Genomic DNA, 21,102 nt, shown 5'->3' on the forward strand with positions numbered 1-21,102 from the left:
CTCCCCGTGTCTACACAAGTTTCCTCAGGGTGCTCCGGTTTCCTCCCACAATCCAAAGATGTGGTCAGGTGAATTGGCCATGCTAAATTGCCCATAGTTTTAGGTGCATTAGTCAGAGGGAAATGGGTCTGGGTGGGTTACTCTTCGCAGGGTCAGTGTGGACTGGTTGGGCCGAAGGGCCCGTTTCCACACTGTAGGAAATCTAGTCTAATCTAATCTACCCAAAGAATGATAGAATAGAAAGAGTTTTCTCCTTCATACTAACACTTGACAGGACAATTCCAGACGTCGTAAATGATCAGGAATTAAGGTTTGTTATAGTGATGAGCTTCTGTTGTGGCCAAACAAAATCCCATGTCCTAATCAAGGAGCACATGCAGTTCTGATTACTCAATGATGATTTACTTACATGCCGAGAGAAGTGAGCAATAATTGATGAGAACAAGTGTGAAAGTGGGCGATGGGATAAACAAAATGACTGTGTGCTGTGAGGACACCATGTATATTTGTTGAAATACACCAAATCTCCCAGGATGAAGCTCAACACTGATAAACACAAGTGAAATTTTTGATTACCTGCCAAGACTATTCTTATTTGACAGGCAGCAGAAATTGAGATATTCCCCAAATTACTGTCCATCAAATAAAAAGGTATCTGTTTGTCCAACAGCACTCAACTACAGATATTTTCTAAACAACCTGTTCAGAGTTGTAATACACATCACCACCATAGGTGAGACTTGAACCCAGGCCACTTAAGGGGTGGCACAGTGGCTAGTACTGCTGCCTCACAGTGCCAGGGACCCAGGTTTGATTCCACTGTGGCGACTGTGTGGAGTGTGCACATTCTCCCCATGTCTGTGTGGGTTTCCTCCAGATGCTCCCATTCACTCTACAGTCCAAAGATATGCAGGTTAGGTGGATAGGTCACACTAAATTGCCCATAGTTGTCCAGAGATGTGCACATGAGGTGGATTAGCCATAGGAAATGCAGGGTTACAGGGATAGGGTAGAGGGAAGGGACAAGGTGGGATGCTCTTTGGAGGGTTGGTGTGGGCTCAATGGCCTGCCTCCACATTGTAGGGATTATGTAATTCTGACTCAGAGGCAAGGGCACCAGCACTCAACTTCATTTATTTTTAAACTTAACCTATTTGTCTAACCAACCTGTTCAGAGATGTTATTACACACCTCTGGAGCAGGCAAGATTGGAACCCAAGCTTCCCAATCCAGAGGTAGGGACACTACCATAAACATTACCACAAGAGGGCCCTAGCTCTCAACATCATTACCTTTCCCAGCAGAAGCAACCTTAAACCAATTAGCTAATTAACTGCTTCCTTATACTGCAATTCCAGCCAGCGGGTGTTCACCACTGTGACTGGTGAGCATCCGTTCGCTTGGATCTGTAGCAGGTTCACCAGCTAGAACCATAAAAGAAGTGGACACTTGAAGGGGTTAGGAGATCTGCTAAATGGACCAGCAGAAAGGCTGCTTTGTAGTTTACAAAAAAAAACATTTATGACAGCCTAAATCTCCATGATGTTATGAACCCGCAAAAATCTAGAGGGAGAATTGAGATTGCAATTTCTTTTTTCTTTCCTCCAATCCTCTCGATCAAAAGCTTTAGTCGATCAAGTCAGTATATCCCTTGAAGGGGCAGTGAGAAAGCAGAGAACCTTTTCATTCTATTTTTTCTTCAAAAGCTTTGCACATTTATTTAGAGATAAAATGTTTACTAGCTGTTTTATAAAGGATCCCAATGTTGGTAAATTAAAATTATCAAAGTTATTCAAAATGTAATTAAACCGTATTAATTTAATTGGTCATTACTATAGTAACTATGATTTAACAAAAATATTTATGTGGACACAAGAGGAAGGTTGAGGCAGTATTATCCTCCAAGATGATGGAAGCTTCCACATGCCTACGTGCGGATGTCCCAAGCCGACAAAATCTAGATTTGTACCAACTGCATAAATTTTCCACTCTGCTTAGCTCATTTTCCCCTTTACCAAAATACTGAAGCTGAGTGTAGCACCCCATCAGCTGGTTTACTATCAGGTTATGTCACAGCTGAGCCCAAGCCAGTTCTGTCCCAACATTCACCGCATCCTTAAAGCTGAACATATGGAAACACGGGTGCTTTACTGGCGGTGGTGGTTAACAGACGAAAGGTACCATAGGTGGTGGGAAAAGCTACAACCAAAAAGATTGCATGTGATAACATCCAGAAATGCTAAACCATTCACCCAACCCAGACTTCCCAATAGGACCAGAACATAAACTCTGGCTACTCTTTAATTTCTCTGCTACAGAAGCAACTGCTGACAACTGCACTGACCAACTGAAATCAGATAATTTAGCATTGATTTACAGTTTGCACATTATAGTTTGGACCCAAGCCACTCCAAAAGCACGTGAATTTGAGCTCATGCCTTTTTGAATTTGAATATAGCAGCCTAATTAAGGCGCAACCTTCATTTGTCCATCTCTTCAAATTAAGTAATACACTATTGTACACACTCTTACAGTCACATGACGAAAGTGAGTACTGCAGATGCTGGAGTTTAAAATTAAGATTAGAGTGGTGCTAGAAAAGCACATGTCAGGTAGCATCCGAGGAGCAAGAAAAATCGACATTGCGGGCAAAAGCGATTCCTGATGAGGGGCTTTTGTCTGAAACATAAATTTTCCTGCTCCTTGGATGCTGCCTGACCTGCTGTGCTTTTCTAGCACTATTCTAATCTTGACTCTTACATGCACATGTTTATACGTATACATAAAGAAAACTTAAAACAAAAGGCTTATCAAATAGCACAAGTCTGAAAATTGGTTTAAAGTTACACAGGCCTTACTATTATTAGACTGCAATTACTTTCGAAGTCCTGAAAAGATGAGGGTCTGCAATCTCATTGTAATGGTTGTCCGTTTAGTATTAAACATGACCTATTCACACAATACCTGTACATTCTCTTCTGTAACCTGAAGTTCAGCTGTGTAAACATAATCCACAAGAATGCTCAATGTCCAGCTGTCCACTTCCTTTATGCGAACTCTTTTTGCTTTGCTCTCGCTCATTTCACCTGAAAAACAAAAGTATGTCATATGTCCATCTTTCCATCTCACAATGTTAGAAAACCTTTGCATGTATAGGGCATATATAGCAATTATGTTTAAGTAAAATTTTAAACATTTTAAAATGTCCTTTACTCTACCACGATACATAACTTTTCAGACTTAGTCATATATTGAATGGCATTCTGTTGCTACCTTCACACAGCTTTTCAGTCTCATGGTTCCTACAGCGTGTCTCCTTCCACTTAAGGATCACACTTTCTACAAATCTGTGTTAGCCCATTCAACCCATCGAGTCTGCTCACCCATTCAATTGGAACATAACTGATCTGATGATCCTCTGTTCCACTTGCCTGCCTTTCCAGATAATCTTTGGTTCCCTTACTAATTTTGTTCAGTCTTGAATATAGTTAATGATCCTGCCTCCAACAGCCTTTGGAGGAAAAAAATTCCATAATTTCACTACCCTCAAATGAAACTCCTTCTAGTTTTGATTCTAATTGCCTCCACCTTACTCTGAGATTATGCACTCTGGTCCTAATATCTCTCAAGGCAAAACAACCTCTCCATGTCAGGGCCCTAAGAATCTTTTGTTTCAATAACATCACCTCAAATTCTCTAAACTCCGTGGAATACAGACTCAGCCTACTCAATCTCTTCTCAGAAGCCAATCCCTCCATATCCAGGATCAACCTAGTGAGCTCTTCTGGGCTGCCTGCAATGCCAGAACATAGAGTCATAGAGATGTACAGCATGGAAACAGACCCTTCAGTCCAACCCGTCCATGCCGACCAGATATCCTAACCCAATCTAGTCCCACCTGCCAGCAACCAGCCCAAAACCCTCCAAACCCTTCCTATTCATATAATCGATCCAGCAGCCTTTTAAATGTTGCAACAACCTTCCACCACTTCCTCTGGCAGCTCATTCCATATACGTACCACCCTCTGCGTGAAAATGTTGCCCCCTACGTCTCTTTTATATCTTTCCCCTCTCACCCTAAACCTATGCCCTCTAGTTCTGGACTCCGACCCCAGGGAAAAGACTTTGTCTATTTATCCTATCCATGCCCCTCATGATTTTGTAAACCTCTATAAAAGGTCACCCCTCAGCCTCCAACGCTCCGGGGAAAACAGCCCCAGATTGTTCAGCCTCTCCCTATAGCTCAAATCCTCCAACCCTGGCAGCATCCTTGTCAAGCTTTTCTGAACCCTTTCAAGTTTCACAATATCTTTCCGATAGGAAGGAGAGCAGAACTGCACACAATATTCCAACAGTGGCCGATCCAATACCCTGTACAGCAGCAACTTGACCTCCCAACTCCTGTACTCAATACTCTGACCAATAAAGGAAAGCATACCAAACGCCTTCTTTGGGACCAAAATGGGTCACAGTATTCCAGGCACGGTCTACCATGGTCTACTCCAGGCAATGTTTTGTATAGATTTAGCAAAACCTTCCTATTTTTCTACTCTCTACCCTTTGACATAAAGGCCATCAGTCCATTTTCTTCCCTATCACCAGCATCTAAAGTCAGTAGGTTGTTTTTGTGTTTCATGCATAAGAACCTCCAAATATTTTTAAAAAGCTTTTGTGGTCTATTGTGACATTATTTGTAGGTTTATCCTCAAAGTTTATATTCTCCCATTATCATTTGTTTGGTCATTTTGTTTTTGTTAGTTTTTAAAGGAGAAAGTGAGTTCTGCAGATGCTGGAGATCAGAGCTGAAAATGTGTTGCTGGAAAAACGCAGCAGGTCAGGCAGCATCCAGGGAACAGGAGAATCGACGTTTCGGGCATAAGCCCTTCTTCAGGAATGAGGAAAGTTTGTCCAGCAGGCTAAGATAAAAGGTAGGGAGGAGGGACTTGGGGACCTATCGCATTTCTGATGCCCCTCCCCCAAGTCCCTCCTCCCTACCTTTTATCTTAGCCTGCTGGACAAACTTTCCTCATTCCTGAAGAAGGGCTTATGCCCAAAACGTCGATTCTCCTGTTCCCTGGATGCTGCCTGACCTGCTGCGTTTTTCCAGCAACACATTTTCAGCTTTGTTAGTTTTTAAACCTCCCCAAATCCTTTGTCACAACACAGTCTTTGTCACATTGAATGAAAAAAACGTACAGTTTCACACGATCCTTAACTTCTCTGGTTAACCGTTGTTGGCTTATCCCATTTCTCACTGGGGTACATCTTTGTTGTGAGCCACAAACTATGTTCTTAAATGTTCATCGCTGTCCCTCCACCACTTTTGCTGCTAATTTTCATTCCAGTCCATTCCAATTCACTCTTATAAAGACTCTTTCTTTTTAGAACATAGGAACACAAGAACTCGGAGCAGGGGTAGACCACCTGGCCCTTCGAGCCTGCTCTACCATTCAATAAGATCATCGTTGATCTTTTCACAGTCTCAGCTCCACTTAACCGCCCTCTCTCCAGAACCCCTAATTCATTTACTGGTCAAAAATTCTCTCTCTTAGCTTTAAAAACATTTACTGAGGAAGCCTCAACTACTTCACTGGGCAGGGAAGTCCACTGATTCACAACCCTCTGGGTGAAGAAATTTTTTCTCAATTCAGTTCTAAATCTGCTCCCCCTAATTTTGAGGCTATGCACTCTTGTCCTAGTTTCGTCCGCCAGTGGAAACATAAAAACGTATAAAATTATGAAGGAAATAAATAAGATTCCCCCTCATTCCTCTAAATTGAAATGAATATAATCCCAGTCTACTCAGTCTCTCCTCGTAAGCCAACCTCTCCACTCTAGAATCAATCTACTTTTATATGAGATTAGATTCCCTACAGTGTGGAAACAAGCCCTTCGGCCCAACAAATCCACACCGACCCTCTAAAGAGCAACCAGCCTAGACCATTTCCCTCTGACTAACGCACCTAACACGATGGACAATTTAGCATGGCCAATTCACATCTTTGGACTGTGGGAGGAAACCGGAGCACCCGGAGGAAACCCATGCAGACACGGGGAGAATGTGCAAACTCCACACAGACAGTCGCCAGAGGCTGGAATCAAATCCAGGTCCTTGGTGCTGCGAGGCAGCAGTGCTAACTACTGAGTCACCATGTCACCCCCTCCCAGTGCCAGAACATCCTTTCTCAAATATGGAGACAAAATCTGCATGCAGTACTCCAGGTGTGGCCTCACCAGTACGCTATACAGCTGCAACATACCCTCCCTGCTTTTAAACTCATTTTGCTTTTTTTAATTACCTGTTGCATCTGCAGACCAAACTGCTGTAATTCATGCACATGGACATCCAAATCCCTCTGCTCAGCAGCATGCTGTAATTTTTTTTTAACCAATCAACCAATAGTCCTTTTTACTGTTATTCCTACCAAAATGAATGACTTCACATGTATTAATATTGTACTCCAGCTGTCAGACCTTTGCCCACTCAAAGTATTTATGTTCCTCTGCAACTTTACCCTATCCCTCATCTTAGTGTCATTCACAAACTTTGGCACTACATGTGGCCCCCAACCCAATCATCTGTGTAAATTGTGATTAACTGCAGTCCCAACACTGATCCCGGAGGCACAGCCACTAGCCACTAATTAGGCAAAAGTGAGGACTGCAGATGCTGGAGATTAGAGTCAATATAGTGGTGCTGGAAAAGCACAGGTCAGGCAGCATCCAAGGAGCAGGAGAATCGACGTTTCGGGCAAAAATCCTCATTCAGGAATAATTCCTGATAAAGGGGCTTTTGCCCGTAACATCGATTCTCCTGCTGCTCAGATGCTGCTGTGCTTTTCCAGCAACACACTAGTCACTGGCTATTGTGGTTGGCAATCACTCATTTATTCACATTCTTTGCTTATTTATTTGTGTTATCTTAATAAGGGTGGAGTGAAATGAAAAGGAACTTTTAAAACCAGGGATTTACAAGGATGGCAGCATGTTTTGAAAGCAATGAATTTGATACCTATTTTTAAAATCTTGTTTGCAGAGTTATGGGTTCCAGCAATGTGCAAAAGAGCTGGAACCAAGGGGTTGTTTACAACTGAAGCGGATTGATAATTGGTTGTTTCAACAAAAGCCCCTAATAAAGGTCCTCCACCTGCCAAAAACAAGGTGTGTGGTTATCAGGTAACTGAGCAGCTTGAGCTGTGAATAAGAGAGAGAAGCTAGTCAGGGCAGAACAGAAACCAGCAAGTCTGCAGAAGCCAGAAAAGCTCTTTTCACAGTTCCCTGTCATAGGAGACTATTCACCTGAAGAGAAGCAGCTTATTTATCCTTCAGCTGATGCTGCAAGTTGTGACTTTGAATTGACTTTAAGAGATATATTTTGTCCTAGTTTTCTTTTCGATGAAGGAAGGTTGAGGTAAAGATAAATGAGCAGTGTGATCAAAGCCAATAAAAAAAAAAGATTTAAATGTTGAAAAATAGAAGCAGCATGAATGGGTGGGGTCAAGCTCCCACAGAACCAAGATTCTTTAGCTTTGGCTTCCTACAGTTGGTGTCTTGATGCAAAAGCTCTTATTCCTCTCTCTCTGTTACAGCTAAAAGCTAGAGTTCTCTGTCTCACATGCAGTTCTAGCAGCAGCAGCAGCTGCAGCAATCTGTTTTACTGAAATGTAGTTGTTTCTGACCCAAGCTACTCCCTCTCAAAATGAATGCCAAAATTCTAACATATTATGGTCACTATCTTCTCAGGGATCCTTTAGTCAGGATCATTTGTTAAACCTGCTTTATTACATATCACCAGATTCAAAACAGCTTGATTCCTGGTCTATCAGAAAATGATCTGGTGACATTTCAATTTTTATGCAGTGAAGAGTTGAGACACTCAAACAGAGAATCCTTAGTTTAACATCAATTTGTTGGGAGTTTATTCATTTCAGATGAGTGAATAGTAGGGATCTGCAATTCAGTTTCACAATCCTGGATTAGAAAACTGAGAAATCAGTTAGGTTTGTCCATTCTGATTACTATATAGCAACTCTGGGTGGGAATGAAAACACACTGATTACAAGATGGCAACAATACAGCATGTTGATAAGCCCAAGCCAGATCAAATCAGCCTCCCTGTCCCTGTATTTGCAACACAGGAAATTTTAAAAAAGAACAATGTACTAATACTCTAACTTTAGCAGAGGAAAACTCAACAAGGCAGTTTAGTAAATGTCTATGATTTAATTCTTTTTTGAATACAGCTGTCACACAATCTCAAACAGAGACAATTACAGGATAAATTCCAAGAAAAATAAGAAATATAACTGACCAATTCATTAAAGCAGTTTCAATGATGCAAAGCATCACAGGCACATGGTTGATTGATCTTGGTTGATTTCTGAAGAGACTGATCAGTGCAAACACGATCTAAACAGGCTCAGATATATTCATGGAGTTCTTATAACTGGGATTCTACTCTTCTAATTTCCAATAAGTTGATAATGGGAGGATAGTTAGAGAGCATCCTGGAATCTTTCCACCAGCTTTCACAGCCACGTCCTGTCTAAAACCACACAAACTAGTTGGTCTCTCTCTGTTTTTCCCAGCTCAAATGGGATAAAGCTCTAACATTCTGGGCTAACCACTGCAATACAGCAGAATTGCTTTTCCCTTTTCAAATTTTCATTGTGCAGAAACGGTAACAGCATTTTGAAAGCACACATTTCACGACCTCCCACACATAACATCAATCAAATTATAGATAACTATTAGCACCTTTCTACACACTCAACATCCAGAGCTGCAACTGAATCTCAAATCAAAATTGCAAAACAGACCTGTTTAACTTCCAGAAAACAGTTCGAATTAAAATAAGTTTTGAAATTATGCTTATCCTCACCTGGAGGTTAAAAAATAAACTTGACTCTTCTCAATATACTTCTCGGTCTCCGCCCAACAAACTGCAAGGAATTCATGGATCTATTTGTCATTGAGGTAGAGACCAATCATGTTCCACTAACCCACAATCAAAATACTCTAATACTCCCATTGTCAACTTGCTCTAGTTTCTCTATCTCCTCTTTTGCCCTCTCTGTCTGAACTCATTATCACAAGACCTACCTCCAGTTCCTTCAATCCTATTCCCCCTCAACTACTCATCACCCAACATCCTCTCCTAATCCCCATGTTTGAGTACTATAACTAGTTGGTTCTCTGCCTTCAGATGCTCCTCCTTCTCTTTTATACTTGCTGTCATCAGCAGCTCCAAAATAAATATCATACCTGCAAACTACACTCCCATTTCATCTAGTGTCCTTCAAAATGTTGTCACCACCCAAATCTACGCGCTACTTTCCCAGAATTCCATGCTTGAATCCATTTAACTAGGTTTGCAGTAGCCATAAACAACATGCTGTTTGATCTGGAGGAAGGTTAAAACTATCCCTCCTTGTCTTTCTTGACACATCAGTAGCAGCGTTCCCTCACATTTTATTCTTTCTGTGCAGACCTCAAAGATCCATATATGGCAGTACCTTCTGGAAACAGAAGTCAATGCTGCGATCCCCAAAGGCAAGTCAATCATCTAGAGCAGCAACTTAGAGGGAAGGTTGGTCTGTGGCCTTATCAAACTGTCTAATAGCTAGTCTTTTAGATGCAGAAATTTCCATCAATTAAATATTACGAAGTCAAGTGTTTTAAGCTGCTTCTAACTTTGTTTCCTAACTACCGATTCAATCCCTGACAACTAAGATTATTTCAATTCATCTTTCACCTTGGTGTCATATTTAATCCTAAGGTAATCTTCTGGCCTAATACTCATGCATCGCTCAGTCTGCCTATTTCCACCACTGTAACACTGTCTGACCACCTGTCCCAACTCACGTGCTGTAAAAACACAATTCATGAATAGGCTGGGGCTTTGGAGGCTGAGGTTATCCCTTACAGAGGTTTATAAAATCATTAGAGACATGGAGAAGGTCAAGGTCTTTTTCTCAAGATGGGAGAGTCCAAAACTAGAGGGCATAGTTTTAAGGTGAGAGGGAAAAGATTCAAGATGGACTTGAGGGACAACATTTTCAAGCAGAGATGTATGGAATGAGCTGCAAGAGGTGGAGGAGCCTGGTTCAATTATAACATTTAAAGGGTATCTGGATGGGTATAGGAATAGGAAGGGTTCAGAGGGATAAGGGCCAAACGTTGGCAAATGGGACTAGGTCAGATTGGGATGTCTGGTCGGAGCAAACAAGTTGTACCAAAGGGTCTCCTAAAGACTCAGAGCCCAAAGTACCAGGGCACAACTAATTCATACCTCGTGAACCCCTGATATTCATCGACTAACAACGAAAGAGCATTCTTTCAGTCATTATAGCCCTAAGCTTTGAATATCCTCCCTACATCTATTTGCCTCTCTACTTTAGCTTCCTCCTTTAAAAGATTCCTTAAGACCGACCTCGATCATCTATCCTAATGTATTTCCTCATGTGGCTTGGTCTCAGGGTGACGAAGGGCTAATGCCTGAAACATCAACTTTCCTGCTCCACCCTTTTCAACTCTTGGTCTCACAATGTGTTTGGCGATGTTCCTGTAAAGTGTCTTGGATGTTTTATTATGCTAATAATACTGTAAAAATACATAAACTGTTCTTGTTGCTGGATCAACCTCAAATTCCCGTCTTTACAGGAGCATCATCTAATATTGGACACCACCTGGTTTACCTTCCCTCTTGTAACCTAAACAAACAATCTGAAACATCTGTTTTGTTTGTACATCTAATGACAAAACAGCACCAGAATAGCTTTAAAATAGCACAAAATACCAGATAATGCTGATATAGCTAAACAGTCATGTTTTCACACTGAAGTGACTGCTTGGTGTTATCATCACCATTACTGAATTCTGTGCCTAATTAAGAATACCTGCCAACATGACTTATCTTCTAAAAGAGACATGCAAAAACAATTGATTGTTTAAAGATAAACACAATTTCAAACACTAGTATTGCATAAACCAAATCCTGTGTGTCAAAAAAAAGTTAAATGACAGACTGATTTAACCTGATAAGTATTCATAATAATAAATGGTATCGAATAGACTTCAATCAACTTTACAATAATCATTGACAAAATGAATTAAGTGAGCACAGAATAAAATTTCAAATGATTCAGCCACACTAGGAAGTAATTAATATATTGCCCATATATTGTTACATTATACTACTACAACAGTAATATGGATTTTATTAACAAAGCTAAATTTATAAACTAAATTACATATATTCAATACATTTATTTTGTGCAGAGGTACACAGAGTCCCAACAACCAGTAACAAATTGGTGTTACAAATATTAAATTAAATCTCAGTGGAAATTGATTTAGTTTTATTTTCTCCCTTTCCCTTACTGCAGATCTTCTCATAAATCAACTGTGGAAAGTGACCACATGCCAGAGTCACTGAAGGCAACTCTCTTTTCAACTTTTCTTTGTCCGTTGTGAACAAACATTCATTCCTTACTCTGCATTTCCTCACTCTGCATTTCCTCCTGCAAGAGCACTGAGATCAAATACTCTGCATGCAATAAATAATAGCTCAGTGTTGTATTTCAAACATAGTGTAGCTTCAGGTGATAACATATTCATTTTGGTGTATATGTGCAACTGCAAGCATGCTGTGTCCAGCTTCACCTTACCAGCAGTTGGCACCCCCAGAATGGGGAAGGAAGTCAAACCATTGAGGGCTCCCACTCTCAAATATTCATGTGCTGAAGCACATAACAGAATTGATTCTGAAGGACATCTGAAGCAAGATCAAATGGTGACTCTTGTTGCTTCAGAGCCAGCTGTCAAACATGCAACAACATAGCCACTTCACTAACCGGTCTTCTACTTTTTCCTCCCTTTGAGGGAGCCTTAAATTCCATTTTGAGATCTCCCCAGCAAAAAGGCTGGAAATGTGTCGTGAAATGAACTCTTAGGGACAATTCTGTGGCCAGTTTAGGTTCTTGAGATCTACAATGAAATGTAGCAGTACGCCAATGAAAACTTCCTAAATACACTAACCAGGAGCACAATTTTTCCAACTTCTTAGATGGAATATAGCCCAAGAGTACAAGTCAGCAAACACCGCATACAGGCAGCAATGCTTTCTGTAACTAGCACCAAAATATATCCTTGAAAACAAAACAACTTTCCCGCAGAGGAGTATTCAATAATTCTTCAGTTGCAGTACTACAAACAAACAGCAGGTGACTTTTTTGGGGTACAGGCCATTCCTTGTTAAAAGTTGAGTAAACAGAAGATCGCAACTCACAGGACACCTAAAAACAGGAGCAATATTAAAAAGTAAAACAATTTAAAACTTCAATTCAGGACCCAATCTTTCAACTGGCAAACATAGAAGCCAGCAATAATAACCAATTTAACAGTCTCATCATTTGCTTGTGTTGGCTTTCTATATTCTGTTACGTATTGTGTAACAGAATTGTGTTGGATGTGTGTCGTGTATCATTCACCTTAGCAGTGTTTACTTCTGGAATGGGTGAAGGTAATCAAAACACTAAGAGTTCCTTTTAGGAATTGCTCACATTGCAAAGCACATTCAATAAGAACGGATTTCCAAGGGCATTATGGACAAGTTCAAACAGCCATATTTGCTGCTACCAAGACGATGCAACACAGCTGTTATACCGAATCATCTTCCAATTTTGCCTCCCTTTTTGAGATTGCTTTAAATCCCATCCCAGAATTTTCCCAACAATGAAGTTGAAAGTTTACCAAGACAGGATATCTTGGGTACACTCTGGTAGCCATGCGTGGCAGAGGCCAAAATTTCCAATCCGCAGCACCACACTTCTGACCAATCATTTTACTAACTACAGATATACGTAACTACTGGTTATACAATACCTGTAAACATTGCATGGAAGTATGGACTGCAAGCTGCCAAAACAACTCTGTGTGCTGAAATTTCAGTATCGTCAGCTACAAGTGTCACATCACATAAAAGGTTCTGACTGTAAGAGAACAGAGACACGTTTAATTGAAGAAAATATTCAGTACCAAATCTAACACAATATCCTTTTACTAACCACTAACATCACCGTTCTGCTTCCTAAAATTCAAAACGTTAACAGAGAGTAAGGGAAATTTGAGGCTGGGAACTGTCAGAGTTTTCTAGAAATGCTGTTATGATAACCTCGGATTGCAATCATGCTGGAGAAAGTTTTACTAAGTCAACTTGTAAAAGTGACAGACCGTGCACTATAACATATTCTTCCCACTCTTGAAGGGAAGACTCAATATTGAGCGCAAGTTAATTTGCTCTCTCTGTCCACTTCCTTCCCTGTGAAATGTGTCAATAATTGATGGTTGGAGTGAGTGAATTGGTCGGTCAGTCAGTCAGTCATCACACAGATTAGAGAGGTCCACTTCATAATCTCAAAAAAGGGAAGTTCCAAATCACAAAGGAATCTTGCTGTTACAACCCAAAATGATAACATTACATAATTCAATGTGGAGCACACTCTACTACACAATTTTCAAATCTTATTGAATGTCCAATAAAATAACAAGGAAAGCAGTATTGTCTATACCATGCACTTTTAAGAATTCTTGTTTTCATGGGTGAGAAAAAAAAAGAAAGGAATTAAAACATTACAAAGACATGTTTTCCCCAATAACGAGATCTCTATTTCTATTTTCATTTGCTCAGAACCAAATAAATTTCAGCCAACCTTGCCCAAGACTACATCAATTCTATCCTGAGACTATGTCCAGCATCCATGAAAAGGAACCTATCGAGTACATGTTAATCTATAAATAATTGTAGCCTTCATTGAGCATTTCACTAGTGGTAGCAACAGTAAACAGTTTATACGAATGACCAGTAAAATTATATAGAATATATAAGGAAGGCCCCAAGATTATAAAATGCTGAAAGAGATAGAGGTGTTATCTGTTCTAGTAACTGACATTGATCAATATAAAATTTCCAATCCCACAAAATAAAAAGATAATAAAACGTTGCAAATTGGTACCAATGCTAGTGGTTTAAAAATATTGCAGGCTTTTATTTGCCTGAAAAGTTTCAGTAAAACAAAAAGCCACATAAGTATTGTCAGTGATATACTGTTCTGGAGATATATTTTGACCTTACTTATATCAATAAAGAATTGAAACGGAGGTAAAAGTGACAAAGTGTGGCATCAAGGTACCCTAGAAAAAATGAAATCAAAGGAGGAGGGAGAAAACTTTCCACTGACTGCAGATATGCTCAGTACAAAGGAAAATGGCTATGTAGTGAAAGGTCAATATTCTCTGCTCTGGAAAATCACTAACAGTCCTAGTTCCAATCATCTTTGGCTATTTCATCAATGACTTTCTCTTCATATTAAAGGAAGGAATGTGATATTCATTGACAATTGCAGTCTTCAGTATGATTAGCAAATAATCAGTCCAAACCCACAAACAGCTAGACCTGGACAATATTCACACTTGGGCTGTTAAGTGGCAAGTGACATTCACGCAACATTAGTGTGAGGTAAAGATCACCTAATAAAGAAGAATGATTAACCACCTCCACCTTGACATTCAAAAGCATCATAAATTAACTCCCCATCATCAACATTGTGAAACAGAGCCTGTGTTGTGTCTATCGCGAGCAACCAGCCGTATAAATACTGGGGCTTTTGAGAGCAGATGAGAGACCAACTTCTGCGAGTCACTCCTGACTTCCTACAGTTTGTTCATGATCTAAAAGGAACTATGATGGAATACTCTCCATCTGCCTGGATAAGTGTAATTGCAATAATACTCACAGAACTCAACACCACCTAGGAATACCTCCATTAAACAGTTCAATAAGCTGGCTCACCACATCCTCCTGAAGGGCAACATATGTTCGTTTTGGCAGCAACATCCTTGTTCCATGAATGAATATAAAAGATTCAAGACTTTCAAATGACACAGGTCGTGGCTTATAATTAATGCAGAGTAGGACCACAACAAAATACAGGAAGAGGATTCATGCATTTCCAAAACAGGCCTGCAATTGATAAAATGGTTTGCAATATTGTGCAGTTCCAGATGCAAGTTATGAAAAGTGTGAAGGCATCAGAGAGATTGCATCAAAAATTCACAAGGTTAATTCCAGGCCTAAGGGGCTTCAGTTAGGAGGTTAGATTGGAGATATCGAGATAGTTTCCCTAAAGGGAAAGCTGAGCAATGATTTGATAATGGTATCCAAAATCAGGAGGGGGGTCTGAACAGAGTTAATAGGAAGAAACTCTTCCCACATATGAAAGGAAAGGATCAAGAATAAGAGGGCCCAAATGTAAAGTAATTTTAAAAAGCAGCAAAAGCAACACAAGAAAAAGGAATGGGGCTGGCACAGAGGCGCAGTGGTTAGCACTGCTGCCTCACAACGCCAGGGTTCGATACCCACCTCAGACAACGGTCTGTGTGGAGTTTGCACATACTCCCTTTGTCTGCATGGGTTTCCTCCGGGTGCTCCTGTTTCCTCCCACAATCCAAAATTGGGCAAATTAGGTGAACTGGCCATGCTAAATAGTGTTCAGGGGTGTATAGGTTAGGTGCATTAGTCAGGGGTAAATGTAGAGTAAAAGTTTGGGTGGGATACGCTTTGGAGGGTCAGCGTGGACCTGTTTCCAAACTGTAGGGTGTCTATAAAAAAAAACCTATACTGTATTACAACGGGGCTTGATAGACTAGACAGGTGTTTTCTCCTATGGATAAGGCCAGAACTAATAAAACTGTTGATTACTATCACCAATAGAAAATTCAGGAAAATGTTCTTTTTCAGATAAACACTTGGAGACAAAGAAAAAATTGCAGAGCTACTGGGAAGTAGGACTTACTTAGTTGTTTTTGCAGAGAGCTAGCACAGACGCAATGAGATGAATGACCTTCTGTGCTATGCAAAAAGCCAAAGAACAATGGAAGCTGGAAATCAGAAGCAAGAACAGAAAAAAAACCTTAGCAGGTCTGGCAACATTTATGTCAAGAAAGCAGAGCTAACATTGCAGGTCCAATGTCCCTTTTTCAGAATACTGGCCCAAAACATTTAACTCTGCTTTCTCTCCACAAATGTTGCAGGAGCTGCTGAGTTTTTCCAGCATTTTTTTGCTGTTTTTGTTCCTTCTGTGCTATCAAAATTTAAAGATTCTACCAGAATAGCAGGAACACAGAACTCAAGATCCACATTACATCATGCAATAACCAAACAGCATAGAGTTTGAAAGTAAAGCTTGTTAAATATGTAAGAAAAGAGATGATGTTGATGGTGATAGATGAAAAAGGGCAAAAGAAGGCTTACGTGCAGTATAAATACTGCTTAGACTTTTTGGGGGCTGAATAGCTTGTTCTGTGCTTTAAAAGTTATGACAATTATTATTAATAGGCCAGTAGGAAGGTGAATCCAAGTTCTGCAAACCAGTACAAATTAAAAATAAATTGAAACCCAATTCCTAATCTGTAGCAAACGAAAAAAAAAGGTAAATCATATTACTGAGCAATATTATTTACTTGGCCACTGCTAGGATGCCAAATATCACCACAAAATGGCAGATAAAGTCCCTCAATTCCCTAGGTCAGTTCCTAACCATCACTGATTTGTCATGGTGGAGCTGCAAGGCAGCAACAAGAGAACAGGCAACTGAAAACAGACATGTCTGGGTCTGCTATTGTGCACCTAGCAATGGGTTGTTAAAATAGTGGCAGGTGATCTTTAGTGAGAAAGATTTTTTCAAAAAACTGCAATGACTTTCCTGTTCTCTCTCTCTCACTCTCTTCGGGTAGTATGCCCCAAGAGGACACTGGCAACCATGGGCCTTTACTGGATTAGTCCTTACTATGGTTGGCATGCTCTTCTGCTATCAGTTTGACCAGAAAACTAATCTATTCTTATTGCATGCTAATACACATAATGGAATGATTTACAGGCAGATAATCAGCCTATTTGGCCTTGTTACTAACACAACCTTCATGGTTACGTGAAAGTAGACTTGAACCCTAGAGGTTCTGGTCCACAGGTAGAGGTGATTTGGACTTTGTTAGTCATTAAAACATTTGCTGCAAACCCAGTGATGCTAAAATGGACATACAGAGACCTACCTTCTCAGTTCATTCATAACTTTAAAAGCATTTTTCATGTGGCGAGGATTCACAGTCACTGGACATTGTTTCTCAGAAACATCATCCTTTAGATCATGGTGTTTATGTTGGCATAATTTTGTGCACCTGTAAACAAAGATTAGAATTAAATATCGATCAGGAGAGGTTGTAACAGATAAAGTTATTTCAATTAGCCTTAATCCCATTAAATCAGCCAACAATTGGTGGTCAAGCAATTAAATTGGAATCATATGCATTTATATCAGGCAACTGTGGTCCAGCTTAGTTTAATTTGTAATGAAAAATTATTTAAAATATATTTTTAAAAAGTCTAAGAAATTATTATACCAAAGTAAACCAGCATAACCAAATGTCTGGCATTAACTTTACAAAAGGCCACTAAAAATATAATTTCACCAAAATTACAGCCACAGTCTGACCAAGTTAACATTATCCAATGTCACTAGAAATCGTTTGTATCATGATAAACAGTCAGAACCCTAAAGAACTGTTGACACTTTTAGCCCACAATTCCAAAAAGTGTTTCTTTTTAAAGAGGAGGACAGCTACAGAGATAGAGTGACAAGTATAAATTCAGAGGCTAGCTATTAAAAATTCTTTATGGGACTAATGGGGATGCAAGACATAAAAGGTGTCAACAAAACTTCAAACAGGCTGGACTGTGATCGCAAACTCAAAAACATAATTAGGAGCTAACAAACCACTGCTCAATAGCAAGCCACCCTCTGCAGATTACAACAGAAACCGCAGACACATTTCTTTCATTTGTCCATTTTAAAGAATACACAAAAAGAGAGGGGTTAAAAAGCCAGTTGCAATTTTACAGGAGTGGATTTGTGGGACTGAATACCCTGTGTAGCAGACTGTGAAGATCACAGTTAAAGAATATTACCTTGTCACCCCTGTACGGCAATTAAAGAGCATCGCTCACTGAGCGTAAAAGTCAGCTAGCTCACAGGACAACAAAAGGGAGACTGTCCTTCACAGAGTTCTACAAGTCATCTTTTAAAAAAAAAAATTAGGATAAAGAAACTTCAATCAACCTACAAAACAAAGAATCTCAAATGTCAAATGTTCAGTGTTGATGGTACAGGGTAAACTGTACTGCAACGGCCACAACGTTCAACTACCTACAATGATTCACAAATAATTTAGAACTTATCCACGGTACAATTGCAAAAGGTTTAAAAGACATTTGGAGGAACACATGGGGCGGGCACGATGACTCAGTGGTTAGCACTGCTGCATCACAGCACCAGGGTCCCAGGTTCAATTCTGGCCTCAGGCGACTGCCTGTGTGGAGTTTGCACATTCTCCCCGTGTCTGCGTGGGTTTCCTCCGGGTGCTCCGGTTTCCTCACACAGTCACAAAGATGTGCAGGTGAATTGGTCATGCTAAATTGCCCATAGTGATAGATGCATTAGTCAGAGGGAAATGGGACTGGGCAGGTTACTCTTCAGACGGTCAGTATGGACTTGTTGGGCTGAAGGGCCTGTTTCCACACTGTAAGGAAATCTAATCTAATGAATAGAAAATGTTTGGAAGGATATAGGCCAGGAGCAGGCAGGTGGGACTAAATTAGTTTGGGATCATGTTTGACATGGACTGTTTGGACCACAGGGTTTGTTTCCGTGCTGTATGATTCAATGACTCCACATGTTTTTTTAAAGAGAACATTTTATCATTTTGGGTTCAACTTTTATTCCTAAACTTCAAGTGTGTGTACTGCATTACCAATTCTTATTTAGTGTTAAGTAATTAGTCAAAGCTCATTGTTCATTAACTCAAGAAAGCCTAGTCAAATTGCCTCCTTTGAAAACACAAGTTATTTTGGGTATGGGAGAAGGGTATCCACAATGGAAGGGATCCTTTTTAAATTGGCCATACTACCAACCAAAGGTGATGGTAGTAATAAAGTAAGGAGAAGTAATAATGAAGGAAACCAGTTCATCCCTCCTCATCCAGAAACTTAACAGTTTGGATTACCCTACCGGGAATGGAAACAAATCGGGCAACTTCACCCAAGGACCGACTTTCAATAATTTAATTTAAGGCTTTAACATTCTTAGTACCTGACATATACCGAATTAAAGATATTATGAAGTTACTGATAGTGATTTAAACAGGACATTGCATTCAAGAATGAATTAGATTGAATGACTAGATTGGGTTGGGATATCTGGTCAGCATGTACAAGTTGGACCGACAGGTCTGTTTCCATGCTGTACATCTCCATGATTCTATGGTCGGTCACTATAATATACTTACATGTGAAAGGAGGAAGTGCAAATGTTACAATGAAAAGTTTGTACTGCAGCAGTAGCTGAGTCAGCAAACCCTCAAATATAGGACCAGTGACACTACAAATTTCTAGCTTACATTTGGTACAATTCTTGTGGAGACTAATAGTTTGGAAAATGAGAGATAAATTTCCCAGAAACTGATAAGAAACCCAGCACAAGATTTCACATTTTAAAGATGTTGAGGATTATTATAATCCCATCTGACGACAATACAAGTCAGATCAGACAGCGCAACCTGGTTTAACAAACTTAAGTTTACTTTTGCAATGTATTTAAGGTCAATGAAAATATTCATAAAAGTCTGCTAATGTGCTTTTAATAAAGTAACATAAAAGTTTATCACATGCAAAAACAAAAGGAAAAACCACTAAACACTAAGTAGCATCTAGAAGGTACACTTAAAATGCCAGGCGTAGTAGGCTATGTACCAAGTGCAGATAAATGACATTAGTGAGATTTGGAGTTTGTTGGTCAGCATAGACATATTGGGCAAAGTGTCTGTTTCTGTGCTGTATAATTATGCATTGTACCTCACAAGAACTAGTTGAAATGGTCTTATTACAAACAACAGAAATAGATATTCAAGCATCTTATCCCTATCAAACCTCAGTGAAGGAACTCAATAAAAACCTAAAGAACTGCAGATGCTGTAAATCAGAAACAAAAACAGAAGTTGCTAGAAAAGCTCAACAGATCTGGCAGCATCTGTGAAAAGCAATCAGAGTTAACGTTTAAGTCCAGTGACCCTTCCTCAGAACTGATGGTAGCTAGGAAAATGTTGGTTTGTGCGCAAAGACAGAGTTGGAGGAAGGAGTAAGGAGTAAACAATAGGTGGGCTTAGAGCCCAGAGAGAGAGAAGAACAGTTGGACAGATAAAGGAGTGAATAATGATCTGGCTAGGAGGGTGAATAGCTGTTAGTGGAGACGGTTAGTGACTAATAATAGGTAGTGTGTAATGGCAGACAATGTGATAACAAGGCCTGTTGTGTGGGGTAGGGAACTAGGACATGGGCTCTAAAATTATTGAAGTCAATATTGAGTCTGGAGGGCTGCAGTGTCCCCAACCAGAAAATGAGGTGTTGTTCTTCCAGCTAGCGCTGAGCTTCGATAGAACACTGCAAGAAGCTGGAGACAGAAATGTTGGCCAGGGAACAGGGTGATGTGTTAAAGTGCAGGCAACTGGAAGCTCAAGGTCTTTTTTTTTTTAAAACAGGCAGAATGTAGATGTTCTGTGAAGTGGTCACCCAGTCTATGTTTTGTTTCCCCAATGTCGCAGTGACTACACTGAGCAGCAAATGCAGTAGATTAGACCAGGTGAAAGTAAGGGGGGAGGGGGGAAAAGGAGAGGGGGGGGGTGGAAACTGGAAGCGAAATCAATGAACATTTCCAATTCCAGACATGAAGGTAGTACACCAATGATATCATTATTATATTGGAGAAAGTTGTGGGTAGGGGCCAGAATATGACCAGAACAAGGCAAATTCCACATACCCCACAAAGAGATTTGCATAACTGGGGCCCCAGCAAGTTCCCATGGCCACCCCACTGCTCTGAAGAAAATGAGTAGAGTTAAAAGAGAAGTTGTTGAGGGCAAGGACAAGCTTAGCCAAGCGGAGAGGAGTGGTGGTGGATGGGGACGGTTCAGGCCTGTTTCAGGAAGACACGGAAA

At 40.1% G+C, this 21,102-nt stretch overlaps 1 protein-coding gene across 2 annotated transcripts in view; it reads right to left on the reverse strand.

Moving 5' to 3' along the window:
- Window positions 1–21,102, reverse strand: part of klhl2 (kelch-like family member 2) — a 148,149-nt gene that overhangs the window by 98,765 nt on the left and 28,282 nt on the right. For both annotated transcript variants that reach the window (XM_043698470.2, XM_043698465.2), the window contains exons 2-4: window positions 17,110–17,235; window positions 12,886–12,992; window positions 2,965–3,086 (exon numbers count right to left, since the gene is read on the reverse strand). In XM_043698470.2, coding sequence (XP_043554405.1) covers window positions 2,965–3,086; window positions 12,886–12,992; window positions 17,110–17,235 — 355 coding nt within the window. The remainder of the gene's footprint in view (window positions 1–2,964; window positions 3,087–12,885; window positions 12,993–17,109; window positions 17,236–21,102) is intronic.

This window comes from Chiloscyllium plagiosum, unplaced genomic scaffold (genome assembly GCF_037043375.1).
Source record: "Chiloscyllium plagiosum isolate Xiang-an unplaced genomic scaffold, Cpla_swu_hap1 HiC_scaffold_1, whole genome shotgun sequence".
Taxonomy (NCBI): domain Eukaryota; kingdom Metazoa; phylum Chordata; class Chondrichthyes; order Orectolobiformes; family Hemiscylliidae; genus Chiloscyllium; species Chiloscyllium plagiosum.